This window comes from Narcine bancroftii, chromosome 6 (genome assembly GCF_036971445.1).
Source record: "Narcine bancroftii isolate sNarBan1 chromosome 6, sNarBan1.hap1, whole genome shotgun sequence".
Classification (NCBI taxonomy): domain Eukaryota; kingdom Metazoa; phylum Chordata; class Chondrichthyes; order Torpediniformes; family Narcinidae; genus Narcine; species Narcine bancroftii.
In genome coordinates this window covers 64,667,955-64,683,526 of record NC_091474.1, presented here as the reverse complement: position 1 = coordinate 64,683,526, position 15,572 = coordinate 64,667,955, and the positions used below count along the sequence as shown (strand labels likewise).

At 41.6% G+C, this 15,572-nt stretch overlaps 1 protein-coding gene across 6 annotated transcripts in view; it reads left to right on the top strand.

Annotated features, from left to right (window-relative positions):
* The window catches only part of lyst (lysosomal trafficking regulator), a 344,523-nt gene that overhangs the window by 98,805 nt on the left and 230,146 nt on the right, over positions 1-15,572 (top strand). For all 6 annotated transcript variants that reach the window (XM_069885166.1, XM_069885165.1, XM_069885164.1 and 3 more), the window contains exon 4: positions 2,637-2,727. In XM_069885166.1, coding sequence (XP_069741267.1) covers positions 2,637-2,727 — 91 coding nt within the window. The remainder of the gene's footprint in view (positions 1-2,636; positions 2,728-15,572) is intronic.

Sequence of the window (15,572 nt, the reverse complement as noted above, 5' to 3'; positions counted from 1 at the left end):
ACCCGCAGATTGGAGGAACAACACTTCATTTTTCGTCTGGGCACTCTCCAACCCCAGGGCATGAGCATTGAATTCACTGCATTCCACTAATCAGCTTGCTTTTTTTCCCCCCTTCCATTCCCCCCCCCCCACGCTTAACTAGTTATTCCAGTTCCTACTCACCACCTAGCCTAGACTCCTCCCCTATCACTATTAACTTAACTCCCTTCTAATTCTAAGCGCACATGTATGACAAGGTCGGGTCAGATACAGAAATGAGCTCTCTGAACCCTTCTCCATTAACAATGGCGTGAAGCAAGGCTGTGTTCTCGCACCAACCCTCTTTTCAATCTTCTTCAGCATGATGCTGAACCAAGCCATGAAAGACCCCAACAATGAAGACGCTGTTTACATCCGGTACCGCACGGATGGCAGTCTCTTCAATCTGAGGCGCCTGCAAGCTCACACCAAGACACAAGAGAAACTTGTCCGTGAACTACTCTTTGCAGATGATGCCGCTTTAGTTGCCCATTCAGAGCCAGCTCTTCAGCGCTTGACGTCCTGTTTTGCGGAAACTGCCAAAATGTTTGGCCTGGAAGTCAGCCTGAAGAAAACTGAGGTCCTCCATCAGCCAGCTCCCCACCATGACTACCAGCCCCCCCACATCTCCATCGGGCACACAAAACTCAAAACGGTCAACCAGTTTACCTATCTCGGCTGCACCATTTCATCAGATGCAAGGATCGACAATGAGATAGACAACAGACTCGCCAAGGCAAATAGCGCCTTTGGAAGACTACACAAAAGAGTCTGGAAAAACAACCAACTGAAAAACCTCACAAAGATAAGCGTATACAGAGCCGTTGTCATACCCACACTCCTGTTCGGCTCCGAATCATGGGTCCTCTACCGGCACCACCTACGGCTCCTAGAACGCTTCCACCAACGTTGTCTCCGCTCCATCCTCAACATCCATTGGAGCGCTTACACCCCTAACGTCGAAGTACTCGAGATGGCAGAGGTCGACAGCATCGAGTCCACGCTGCTGAAGATCCAGCTGCGCTGGATGGGTCACGTCTCCAGAATGGAGGACCATCGCCTTCCCAAGATCGTGTTATATGGCGAGCTCTCCACTGGCCACCGTGACAGAGGTGCACCAAAGAAAAGGTACAAGGACTGCCTAAAGAAATCTCTTGGTGCCTGCCACATTGACCACCGCCAGTGGGCTGATAACGCCTCAAACCGTGCATCTTGGCGCCTCACAGTTTGGCGAGCTGCAACCTCCTTTGAAGAAGACCGCAGAGCCCACCTCACTCACAAAAGGCAAAGGAGGAAAAACCCAACACCCAACCCCAACCAACCAATTTTCCCTTGCAACCGCTGCAATCGTGTCTGCCTGTCCCGCATCGGACTTGTCAGCCACAAACGAGCCTGCAGCTGACGTGGACTTTTTACCCCCTCCATAAATCTTCGTCCGCGAAGCCAAGCCAAAGATAAGTTCAGAAAAATTATTTGATTTACAGTCCAATCGCACTTTTCACTCCTCCAAGTTCACTGGTTGCAGGCAATCCTTATTCTGTGTGCAGAATTTAACATTTATGAATTTCACCAGGTTTTGGTGCTTGAAAGGTAAATGGTTACTGCTCAGGATTAATTAAATGAGTTAGTGAAAATTGTAGATAAATTATAATGAAGGAGAGAAATGTTTCAATTTATCCAGAGTTGTTACAGCAAGTGCTGCAAACAAAATTAATATATAGGTACAGAAAATGGTCTGGAAGTGGCCATCACCCTTGAAACCGAGGTGTTTTTTTTCTTTCTACATTCAGGAAAGTGGTTAAGGTTAGACATCAGCCTTGATTTTTATGAATGATGGAGCTACATTGGCAGTCCTCATGAATTATTCCTGTTGTTACCTTTCTCATGAGCTGATTATGTGACAAGTATTCTCTGTAAAACTGCTGCTGTGGTTCCTTTAGCCAATCAACTGTATTTAACAGACTTATTTTTTTGAGGCTTTTCAGTTTTCAATAACTGATTAGAAATGTAAATTGAGATCCATTGAAATGGAAATATTTAAAAATTGGTCATTGATGAGTTATTTATAAAAATGCCACAAAATTGGTGAACTTAAGTTGAGTTGAACCCCATGTTATGTCCAAAACTTTTAAAATTAAACTTAAAAATTAAAAACCCTTTATTAATATCTCCAGAGAATAGCCTTGTTAAAATAGCCAAAATTTGGAAAGGTTGATTACTGACTTGGTAAAAATTTATTCAATGCAATTATGATTAGACTGGGACATGATGCATCTTAAATATTTAGCATCGTTGTATAATTAGACTGCAGTTGCAATAGAGCTCAGAACAGCTCTGAAAATAGCCACCTCACTCTGTTTCATCATTAATCTTTTATCAGAATGCATGCTTTTAATTTTCACCCAATGAATCCTTCCACTACACTGAGAAATTTTTTCAACATGAAAGAATTGAACTGCTTTGTTATTTTTAGAATTCACAGACAGGTGTAAAATTGAATGATATGCTTGGTGCATTGCTGTTTGACAGACACTGGAAAACTTTTTGGGCAAGTAAGTGGAGGGTCATTCTGAATACAGTTTAAACTACGGTCACATCATGTAATTTGTTTTTCGTAGGAATTAACCTGCAGAGAGGAATTGCTTACACTATTGCTGTCGCTTCTCCCCCTTGTTTGGAAGATACCTGTTCAAGAAGAGAAGGATCCAGGTTTGTTGAATAAACATTTTTTTAAAAACTTGGGTTTGCTTTTGCTTCTGTTCACACGTCTTTCTGTTGGATTTTGTTGAGAAATCTGTGTAATTTATAAGATAGCCAAAGATTCTTGAAGCCACAAGAAGTTTCTCACTTAAAGCTTTGAGGATTCACTTAAGGTGGTGAAGCAATGGCCCCTGCCATGTATAATTTTTTTGTGCTCATTACAAGAATAACTGAAAGCTGCATGTCTCTGTGTTTACTTCTAAAAGTATGAAGAGTGGACCACGTTGAGGGGAAAATGAATGTATGCACATTTTTACTTGTTAGATGTAGAAATTATTAAAGGACAAATAGTTTGGTCTTGACCTGATTATAGGCTTGAATTTAGTCCCACATTTTTAGTAGATTCAATAAATTTGCATTCAATAATTTAACAATATTCTAACCATACTGTCGTAGTGATAAAATTATGAAAGATTAAGAGAACCGTGAGAAACTTCAATGCTAGAAAGCCAATTTTGACAAAGAGAAAAGACCATAACGCTCCCACCTTTTGAGATCTCAGGTGCTGAGATTGACATAGGCATTTAAATTTTGCTAAATGAATTTGGGCTCCTCTGGAACTGTTCAATTCTAACATACAAAACAAATAATCTACACTTCAATTTGTTAGGATGCCACATAAATTTGTACTTGAATAGCATCATTACTTAATTTTGTGCATAAAATGACAGTATGTCTATATAATTTAATCATATATTATACTAGACTTGCCATGTTTAGAATCTGCCATGTCAGCTGAATTGAAAATCTGATATAACATAGAACTGATGGTCAAGGTGTCAGTTAGCATATATACCACAACCCATAAGATACTAAATAACCTTAAGAATTGTGGCATTTTTGAAGTATATATGCCATTAGTTTTTGAGAGAGAGATGGTAAGAACAAATATCTCAGGAAACTGACTCCACCTTTTGGATGCACTTGTGTATAAGATCTCTGCTGGAACAGCTGTTCATGAGTAACAAAGTAGTTCTTGGCTAATATTTTAAAACTCGAGAATATTTTTATTTGAAGTTCATGAGAAAAAGAATAATTATCTCAAACTAAAATGTAGAGTAAGGCCAAAATATTACATCAACGTTGACGTTTTGGAAGTTCTGTTATCCTGTGCGCAATGAAAATTAGCAGGGCATGATCGGAATGTTTCTACAAAGAGTGTCTGTTTGAATGCATAATATCTCTGCTTTGTCTTTAGATTTTAGCATTTTGTGGTTAAGCTTGTTATTGGTTTAAGTAATGTATTAGGTAAGCTCTTTAGCAAACCTCGTAACAGAGAAACTGAGGATGATGGTGATCCTTTCAGATACCCTTCTGCTTTTAGAAAACCAGGTGGTTACATTGGGAATTATAGACGGGCCCTCTTCAGATTACTGTAAAGGATTTTTTGCGATGGTGGGAGGAAAGTTTTTTAAATTTTTTTTATTTTTCACACTATGAACCATATTAATCAAAATACACACAAACATTTCCCTCTTGAATATACACAGTGGCATTTTCCCCCACCCCCCGCACTACCCACTAAACGTTCAACATATACAATACAATAAACCCATTAAACAATGTCATCACAAAATGAAAATAAACAAGAAAATTGTGTCATTTACTTTTACACACTGGATCAGGTCATTTTGTCTTCTTCTCATTCTATCATTTTAGGGGGTGGAGGTCCGCGGTAGGCCCTCTCTGTTGTGTTCCATGTACGGTTCCCAAATTTGTTCAAATAATGTGACTTTATGTTTTAAATTATATGTTATTTTTTTCCAATGGAATACATTTATTCATTTCTATGTACCATTGCTGTACTCTCAGGCTCTCTTCTGATTTCCAAGTTGACATAATACATTTTTTTGCTACAGCTAAGGCTATCATAATAAATCTCTTTTGCGCTTCATCCAGTTACTTCAGTGCCTTGTCAAAGAAACTTGCCTCATCAGGGTTTTCCAAATGATAACCTTTTCTTCCATGTCACCACAGAGTTCCTCTTATTTCCCTTATTTTAGGTGAAACACTCTAGCCAGTCATTTCCTCTTGTAAGGACCTCAAAGGTTTTTAATGGGCTGAACTCAAAATTCAACCTGTCTTCACAATGGGGTTTAAACAAGCTTCCAAAACCCACTGCAGAAGTCATTTCTCTCTCTCTCTCTCCCTCTCTCTCTCTTGCAAAGCCACATGACCTTCTTAGAGCAGCAAACTGGAACCAGACAGATTGCGGTATCGGACCCAATCTTCTGAGCTGGTTCATCTGTTGCTTTCAAAACAATAATCCATTTACAACTGCTTTTGAAATTCTTTAGCAAAGCAGACTCATTGTTTTATTGTCTTTGCAAAGGCTTCGGGGTGTGCATGATTGGCTTCAGCTAAGCTCTTACATTTTAAATAAGATGTTTTGTGTAAAGTGACATACACTCTAAACCTCCACAATCTAGCTCCTTTAAAAACAAATCTATATACAATATGAAATATATCTGTCACACCATTAACCCTGTACTCAGCCTTCTGGTTTGTCCTTCTAAAATGCATCACCTCACACTTATCTGAATTGAACTCCATCTGCCATTTTTCCACCCAACTCTGCATCCTGCCTATATACTTTTGTAACCTACAGCAACTTTCAGTACTATCCACAATTCCTCCAATCTTCATATCATCCGTAAAGTTACTGACCCATCCTTCCGCTTCTTCGTCTAGGTCACTCATGAAAATCACAGAGCATGGCCCTCCGAACAGATCCTTTCAGAACTCTGCTAGTCACTGACCCCCAGGCAGAATTATTTCCTTCCACAACTCTCTGCTTTCAATCAAGTGGGATTTAACTCGTCTATAATTTCCTCACCACTGCCCAGTTTGGGTTTGTGAGGATCATGGCTGTAGTTGTAATTACTTCCTTTGTCCAAACATGGACCAAGTTTCAGATATGAAGTATCAATTCAACATTTGATCAAGTGTGGTATTAAGGAAGCCCTGATAGAATTGAAGTCTTATCTTTATCTTCAGCCTGTCGACTCTTTGTCAGCTTTCAGAGCAATCCCTTCAATTCTATTGTGCCACCCATTTCCCCATAATCTATCTTTTTCTCACATCTCTAAAATTGACCTGATTTTTCACCAACCATCTACAAACTACATTAACCAATTAATCTACCCCCAAACATACTTTGGGAATATTGGAAAAAGGCATAGCACTCAGTGGAAACTCACACAGTCGCAGAGTGAATATTCAAATGGCACAAAGATTGGTGATCGGAATATTGAATCAGAATTGCTGGTGTGGTAAGATGAGGAATGTGTTTTTATTTTATATCCGAGGAGAATCTTTGTCAGTATTTAGGTGGTGTTTGTATGTTTGTGTTTTTATAATTTTGTATTTGTCTAATTTAAGGGATAGGGAGGGGCGGGTATAAGGAAAGGGACACAAGGACTCTGTAAATCAAATTACGTGGAAAGAAAATGTAATATTTTCTTTATATGATTTGTATGAATCTTTTGAAAATCAAAAATAACAATATTCGAAAACAGTTAATTCAGCAAATGTTTGCAAAAATGTAAAATGCTGAGGTTGATTTAAACAAAATCAACCGATGCTTTTGAAATGGTGATTTCCTGTTACTGCTCTGCCTCTGGACAACTTTGCCTTTGAATTGTAAGGCTGTCAGTTCAATTCTCAGCACGGAAGTTTGAGAACTTAGTGGTGGCTGGTAATCCATTGAAGTATCGAGAGTGCTGTGGCGCGGTTAGCACAACCCTGTGACAGTGCCAGTGACCCAGGTTTGAATCTGGCACTGTCTGTAAGGAATTTGTACATTTTCCCTGTGTCTGCATGGGTTTCCTCCAACCACTACAGTTTCCTCCAAAATGTACAGTTGTTGTCGGCGAATTGGGGTATTTGTGCGGCCCTAGGCCATGGGCCAAAAGGGCTAGTTACTGTGCTGTATGTCTAAATTTGAAAAAAAAATTGAATCATGTCTATTTCTAATAAGTAGGGGAGTTCTCCCAGCGCAAAATATAGCTCTTAAATATTACCAATAAAGCGAGTCATCTTATCATTTAACTTGAGGTTATTTCTGAAATGTTGCTGTGTCTAAATTGGCTCCTGCATTTTCATGGGATTACTATCAGTGGAATTCAAATGCAGTAGTAGTCTAAAAATCCAGTTGCCAGAAATTTGGACCACCTGAGAATCCGGACTTTTCAAAAACACTTTAAATTTAGTGGTCTTTTGTGTGCGTGCATGTGGAAAGTGCCACAGATGCCCAGCAATAAGTATTATGCTTAATACAGGTAATCTTATTACAAGGATATTAATTTGTATACTGCATTTTTCTTTTACAATGTTCATTTTTAAACATAATTTCAAACATGTTATTTTGTAGCGAAAAGTTTTTGTTTACATTTTTGTCACGTGTTGACTTTATTTTTCTTTAAAACTGTTCGTTTTGACAAAGGAAGTATGCTATATTTGTTAATGAATAAACTATCAAAATTTACCTGTTCATCTCTTTATTCCTCCTTAAATTTGAATTTTAAAAGTACTACTTGAGAATCCCAAAATTCTGGACTGACCCAATCACCAAGCAGTCTGGAGTTTAGGACTTCAGATGGCTATGGGGGATTTTACCAAGTCTTGAATGTGTGAAAGGTGCTGTGCAATTGGACATCTTTTCCATCTTCAAGGTAGTTTATGGTGTGACCTTCTCTTCTATTTTAAACATCCATTTTATTACTTTTATGTTCAGCTCTGTTTGAAATCTCTAATGATTAGGGATTTCACAAGAGTCCAACCGCCTTGGCAGACAGCTAAATGCTGAACTTGGTCCATCGAGCTTGAGTAACAGTCTGAGGTTTTTTATTTGGCTTGAAGACAAAGGCATATCTTCCACTTGGATGGAAAAAAAAGTTGTCTATCACATCATAAAAGTTCCTTAACCTTGAGAGTTGGTCAATAGATGAGTAGGATTGGTCATCAGGTGTTCCTACAATTTTTTTTCACTACTGCTGCCCATCTTTGCTTTCATTTTTAAAGTTTAACAATTTGAATTACCACTTTGATCTTTGCCAGGTCATATTACTGTGATAGATGTGCATCTTTTTGTATAATTAAACCATAATCCAAACAAAAACTGAATATTTTATTAAAAGTATTGTAGCATTTTAATTAATACATTACTATAAATAGAGAGTGCTATTTTCTGAAACTCTGATCTCTGATCAATTTTAATTGAAATGACAGCAGTCCCATTACATTCCTATTGTGACAGATATTGTTTGTTTTATATTGTATATAAATATGCTTTTGGCAGAAAAATTGTGGCATGATCTTTTAGTGTAGGTCACATACAAACACTTCAAAACAGATCTCATTTAAAATACTGGTGGTCTGCTCAAGCCTTTGCAAATGCTTTGGGGAGTACCCATAGGGACTTCACTGATAGATTAAGAATTTGGAGGACTAGGTTCAGAGCCGCAAGCTGTCTGATTGCTGTTCTAAGAGGGTCATGTGGTTTTGCAAGCAGAGAGAGTCAAACAGGCTTTTTCTCAGAGAGATCAGTTCTGCAGTGCTACAGTCAGCCGCAGCAGCTGGGACTGGATCAGGACAAGCTGGAAAGCTTGTGGAAAAACCCCATTTTGAAGATGGGTTGTGAGTGCTAAGTTTAGCCTGGTCAAAGCCCTTGTGGTCCATACGAGAGGAGAGGACTGGCTGCCTAATGAAATAAGTGAAACAAAAAGGAACTCTGTGGTGACCTGAAAGAAAGACGTTATCATCTGGGAAAACCCTGATGTGGCAAGTTTCTTCAGCAGGACACTGATGTGGCTGATTAGAAGGAATCAGTTTGTGTCCAGTGAAGAACAAATCTCTCTCTGAAAGCCGACAAGAACCTTCCTGAGCGGAAATCATTTATCTTTCAAGCACAAAAGCCTGGTGAAATTCATAAATATTAAATTCTGTGCCCAGTATAAGAATTGCCTGCGACCAGTGAACTTGGAGGAGTGAAAAATGAGATTGGACTGTAAATCAAATAACTTTTCTGAACTTGAATACACATTACATACACATGTGTTTAGAATTAGAAGGGGGTTATGTTAGGTTAAGTAATAAGTTAAAGTGTGATTCTGTTTTCATGTTTAAAGATGATTAAAAGCAACTTTTGTCTAAGTAATTCATCACTTGTCTTGGTGAATTTCTGTTGCTGCTGGGTTTTGGGGTCCTCTGGGCTCATAACAAGATCCATCTCCCTAACTTAGAGGAAAATGTCAAAGAAATCCTCTTGTTAGCTTTGGCAATATTGCTACTGATAAATGTGAGTTTCTGGACATTGGCAGAGGATAAAATTAGCCTCAGCTTTAATTTCCTCTCGAGCTTATCCAGTATCCAGTATAGTACTTATTTGGAGACCTTATTGTCATTGGTGATTTTATATTTTAATTTTTAATTTAATTTTTAAATTTAATTTGGACATACAGCATGGTAACAGGCTCTTCTGGCCCATGAGCCTGTGTCTTCCAAATACCCCAATCAACCTACAACCCCCCCCCCCCCCCCCCTGTATGTTTTGAAGGGTGGGAGGAAACTAGAGCACCTGGAGGAAACCCTGGCAGACACAGGGAGAATGTACAAACTCCTTGCACACAGCTTCGGATACGATCCTGGATCGCTGATGCTGTAATCGTATTGTGCTAATTGCCATGCTAACCATGCGAGGTTTTCATTTATTATGACAACTCCATAAAAACATTGGCTTTCAAAGTACTGCTTTGAGGTTAATATTTAAAATTGTGTGTTTTATTTCCTTAAAGATATAAAAAAACAGAATTATATTTCCAAATCAGCCTTTCATCTGTTTGTAATACAATGTGTCAGAATTTTGGATGTATTGTTGCCATATTTGACTGTTAAATGAGTTCAATTATTTGGCAGATCAGCAAGGATGTATTCCAAGGTGGAATCATCATTTTCATGTTGTAATCTAGGCTTGGAACAAAGAAGGAATTGGACCATGTGCCAATGTTCAACATGACATCCAAATTAAATAAAACTGTGCTGCTTGCATGTGATCCATATTTCACCATCCCCTGGATGTTCACGTGTCTATACGGAAGCCTCTTGAATGCTACTATTGTATCTGCCTCCACCACTACTACTGGCAGCCCATTCCTGGCAACTGCCACTAACTTTTTTAAAAAAGAAATCCCTCTCCCTTAAACCTCCTACCACCCTCATCCCCCCCCCCCCCCCCCCCATCACCTTAAATGTTTGTCCTCTCACATTTTACCCTGGGAGAAGGATTCTGATGTCTACCTTATCAATAACTCTCATAACTTTATTGGGTCTCCGCTTAGCCTCCCAAACTCCAGAGAAAACAATCCAAGTTTGTCCGACCTCTCCTAATTGCTCATACCCTCCTAATTCAGACAATGTCTGGTAAATCTCTTCTGTACCCTTTCCAAAGCCTCAATGTAGTTTCTGAAATGGGGGCAAAAATGAAGAAACTCAGCAGGTCAAACTCTGTACTTTATATACCAAAGATACATTACCAATGTTTCATATTGAGCCCTCCATCAAAGTATGGAAAATGTCAGCAGGCATCTGAACAAAATGGTGGGGGAAGGGGGAGGAGCAGGCAGGAGGATAAAGAAAGGAGGGCACAGCAGCAAGCGGGAGAGGAGGGTTGGTTCTGTGTATAAAAAGGGAATGGGGAGATCAGGAGGAATGAAGACAAGGGGAAAGGGGAGGGAGAATGGAGAGTAGGTTAGCAGAAACTGGAAAAGTCAATGTTAATGCCATCCAGATGGAGAGTGCCCAGATGGAAAATAAAGTCCAGTTCCTCCAATTTACGGATGGTCTTGGTGGGATAGTGCATGAGGCCAGGGACAGTCGAGAGTATGGGAGTGGGACGCAGAATTGAAATGGTGGGCCATTGGGAGGTCTCTGCCACTGGTGCGGACAGTGAAAGTGCTCAGTGAAGTGATCTCCCAGTCTCTCCGATGTAGAGAAGACCACAAAGACCCTTTCTCTCTTCCTCTTCTTGGGCACATCATTCCAGCATTCTGTAAGCCCTTGATCTTTATATTTCCAACTTCACCAAGACATCAACTGTCTCGACTTAACCATTTCTCTCACTTACTCTCATTTCACCCTCTCTGAATGCTCTATCCTACATTTTCTCCTTACCAATCCCAACATCACACCAGGAGAGGTGGGTGCTTATTATTTTCTCATTAGGAGCTGCCGCAGCGGGTGTTGGAATGAGAGGAGGTGGATTTTAAAAGCACCAGAAAATGTGGGTGTTTGTTTAAATTTCTGTATTGGCTAATTAACTGAAATTAATAAAGGGGAGGAAACTTAAGTGGAGCGACCACTGTGGGAGTGGCCAGTATAAAAATGGGACTTTGAGGCTTTGGCCTGAGAGACTTCGGTGAACAGAGGTGATGGTGCAAGAGTTGAGATAAGGACAAAGCTGCTGAGGAACAAAAGGATTCAACAAGAAGGCACAGGTAAGGGCAGGTTTTTCTTTTTTTAAAAAAAAAATCTCTATTTCTTAGTGGGCATGGCAATAAGGGCAGGGACATGCTCCTCTTGCAGAATATGGATAGTCAGGGAAGCCAACAGTATCCCTGACGGCTTTATCTGTGAAAAGTGCATCCAGCTTCAGCTCCTTACAAAGAGTGTTAGGGAATTGGAGTTGGATGAAATTCAGATCATTTAGAAGGCTGAGAGATGGGGGTTGCAGAGACACAATCAGACCTCAGAGGCAGTAGGATGGTTGCTAGGTAACAGTCAGAGGATGGAAAGGCAGTCAGTGCAGCCCACCCTTATGGCTATTCCCTTCAACACATATATCATTTTGGATACTGTTGAGGACAAACCACAGCAGTCAAGTCTCTGACATAGAATCTGCCTTCTTGCTAGAAAAGAAAGGGAAAAGAGACAAGCTGTAGTGACAGGAGATTTGATAGGAGAAAGACTAGAGGTTCTATGGAAGAAATTGAGAATACTGGATGGTATGTTGCCTCTAAGATTCAGGATATCTCAGATCAAGTTCTTGCCAAGAGGGAGAATGAGCAGCCAGATGTTTCCATGTAGAAAATAATGATGTGGGTAAGGAAGGGTGACGAGGTACTGCAAAGTTCAGAAAGTTAGGTGCCAAGTTGAAGGACAAGACATCCAGAGTTGTAATTTCAGGATTGCTATCTGAGCCACGTGCTGGTGAGGTTAGAATTGGGAGGATAATGAAGCTTAACACTTGGCTAAAGAGATGGTGCAGGAGGGAGGGCTTCAGGTTTCTGGATCATTGGACTCCCTTTCAGGGAAGGTGGGACGTACTGGTGGGACTACCCCCCCCCGCCCCGCTGCCTTACAGCCTCCCCACCGCCCCGCTGCCTTACAGCCTCCCCACCGCCCCGCTGCCTTACAGCCTCCCCACCGCCCCGCTGCCTTACAGCCTCCCCACCGCCCCGCTGCCTTACAGCCTCCCCACCGCCCCGCTGCCTTACAGCCTCCCCACCGCCCCGCTGCCTTACAGCCTCCCCACCGCCCCGCTGCCTTACAGCCTCCCCACCGCCCCGCTGCCTTACAGCCTCCCCACCGCCCCGCTGCCTTACAGCCTCCCCACCGCCCCGCTGCCTTACAGCCTCCCCACCGCCCCGCTGCCTTACAGCCTCCCCACCGCCCCGCTGCCTTACAGCCTCCCCACCGCCCCGCTGCCTTACAGCCTCCCCACCGCCCCGCTCCCTTACAGCCTCAGCCCCCTCCCGCTCCCTGACAGACCCCGCCCCACTGGGGAGGGGAAGTCAGCAGGGGCTGTTGTGGGTTGGGTGGTGGGGGATGCTGGGGCAGGGGCGGCTGGCAGGGAATGTCAGGGCCGGGCGGCTGGCGGGGGACGTTGGGACTGGGTGGGGGGGAGGCTGGCGGGTGATGTCAGGAGGCAGCTGGTGTGGGCTGTCACAGCCCGGCTGGCTGCTTCTGCTCCGGGGCCACTCTCTGCGGCTCAAACTGCGGCATAGCAGTGGCGGTCTTCCCTACCCATAATCCCCCACGCAGCTGGAACAGTTGTGGGAAACAGAGCAATTCCACCTGCGTGGGGGATTATGGGTAGGGAAGACCGCCATTGCAATGCCACATATTTATGACAGGTAGCGCTGCGGCATCAGTCGCCCCGTCTCCATCAGATCTGTAGGCGCTACGAGGCACCTCTGTATACGAATAGGGCCTTTCAGGTGGACCAGGCAATGATGCAGCAGCCTTTTAGGGCTGCCACCTGAAAGTGAGTCTGCAAGTTAAGATCTTCTCCTGCCACCTCCCTCAAGGCTCAGAGTCCACCTGAAAGGGCCTATAAAAATGATGGCCAGATTACCATTTGCCAAGTAGTATTTAAAAGAGCCTGCAGAATTCTGGAAAAGGGTCTTGTGGATAGATGAGACCAAGATTAACCTGTATAAGAGTGATGGCAAGAGCAAAGTGAGAAAGTTAGGTGCCAAAGGAGCTACACAAGATCCAAAGGATACCACCTCATTTGTGAAACGTGGAGGTGGGTGTGTTATGGCCTAGATATATATGGCTGGCATAGGTACTGGCACACATCTTCATTGATGATGTAACTGCTGATGGCAGTAGCAAAATTAATTATGAGCTTTATAGAAACATCTTATCTGCTCAAGTTCAAGCAAATGCCTCCAAACTCCTTGAACAGCACTTCCTTCTGCAGGAAGACAGTGATCCCAAATATGATTTTTAAAGCAACAAAGTAGTTTTTCGAAGCTAAAAACTGGAAAATTCTTGAATGGCCAAGCCAGTCACCCAATCTTAAACCAATTGAACATGCCTTCCATATGTTGAAGAGAAAACTTAAGGGGGACAAGCCCTCAAAACAAGGAAGAGCTGCAGTAGAAGCCTGGCAGAGCATCACCAGAGAAGATACTTAGTACCTTCTGATGTCAATGCATCACAGACTATTGCATGCAAGGGATATGCAACAAAGTACTAAACATGAGTACTTTAATACTGCACTGTCTGAAGTATTATGGTTCCCTGAAATGAGATGATGGATGATGCATAAAAAGGGATTTAATTTCTACGTGGTCAAACCAAAATGTATACAAATAATCTTGAATAAAATCTGGAATGACCACTTTAATCGCGTAAATTATTTGATGACAAATTTAAAACTGGAGCTTAGGAGCAAATAAAGGAAAAAAAAAATGTCTTTGTCCCAAACATTATGAAGGGCAGTGTATGTGTATAGAAACACTTTGGGAGCAGTATTCATAATGCCATTACTTTCTAGATAGGTATGGAGAAGGATAGGTTTGGTCCTCGGGTTGAGATTCTAAATTGGAGAAAGGCCACTTTTTCAGAAATGAGAAGGAATGTAAAGTGTGGATTGGGATTGGTTGTTTTCTGGTAAGCACGTGCTCGTGAAGTGTGAGAAGACAGAGGTTGTATTTTCCAGTCAGGATTAAAAGAAAGTTAACCAGTATAAATTACCTTGATTTTTGAGAGATATTGGGGATCTTTTTAAGAAGAGGTGTAGAGCAGGTCTAGGCCACAAGGAGCAAAAGATGTAATTGAGGAGTCTAATAAATGCAAGAAAACACTTGAGAAGAAAATCAGGATCATGAAAAGAAGACATGAGGTTGCGAGGGCAGAATAGGTGAAGGAAATTTCTAAAGGTTTCTACAGGTATATTAAGAGCAAAAGGATAGGACAAAATTGGTCTCCTTGAAGATTAGAGTCGTCAGCTATGTATGGAGCTGGGGAGATCATAAATGTTTTTTTTGCCTCAAGAAATTGGCACAGAGTTTAGGGAAGAGAGGAAAACAAGCAGTGAATCTATATAGATTAAAGGGAAGGAGGTGTTTGCTGCCATAAAGCAAATAAGAGCGGATAAATCCCCTAGACCTGACAAGGTATTTCCTAGGACCTTAAGAGAGGTGAATGGAAAAATTGCAGGGGCCCTGGCAGATGTATTTAAAATATCCTTAGCTACGGGTGATGTGTGGGAGAATTGGAGGGTAACTTGTTTTGTCCGTTGTTTTAAAAATAGCTCCAAAAATAAACCATACAGGAAATTATAGGTTGGTGAGCCTGACGTCAGTAGTGGGTACATTTTTGGAAGGTGTGCTAAGAGATCGGATATATGAATATTTGGATAGTCAGGGACAGATTAGGGATAGTCCACATGGCTTTATGTATAGTAGGTAGTGTTTAACCCATCTGAGTTTTTCGAGAAGGTTATCAGGAACGTTGATGAGGGAAAGGCTGTGGATGTTGCCTACATGGTCTTTGATGAGGCCTTGACAAGGTCTTTGACAGGGTTCCATGTGGGAGTTTAGTCCGTAAGGTTCAGTCACTCAGAATTCATGGTGCCAGAGAGTGGTGGTGGATGATTGCCTTTCAGTCTGGAGGCCTGTGATTAGTGGCGTTCCTCAGGGATGGGCGCTGGCACCATCGTTGTTTGTCATCTATATCAATGATCTAGATAATTAGTAAATTGTGTCAGCATATTTGCAGATGACTAAGATTGGAGGTGTTGTAGATAGCGAAGAAGGATTTCAAAGCTTGTAAAGGGATCTGGACCATGTGGGAAAATGGGCTGAAACATGGCAGACAAGTATGAGGTGTTGCAGTTTGGAAGGACAAACAAGAAAGGACATACACAATACATAGTAGGGCACTGAGGAGTGCAGTAGAAAAAAGGAATCTGGGAAAACAGATACATAATTACCTGAAAAGTCACAGGTAGATAGGGTTGTGAAGAGGGCTTTTGGCATGTTGGCCTTCATAAATAAAAGTATTTT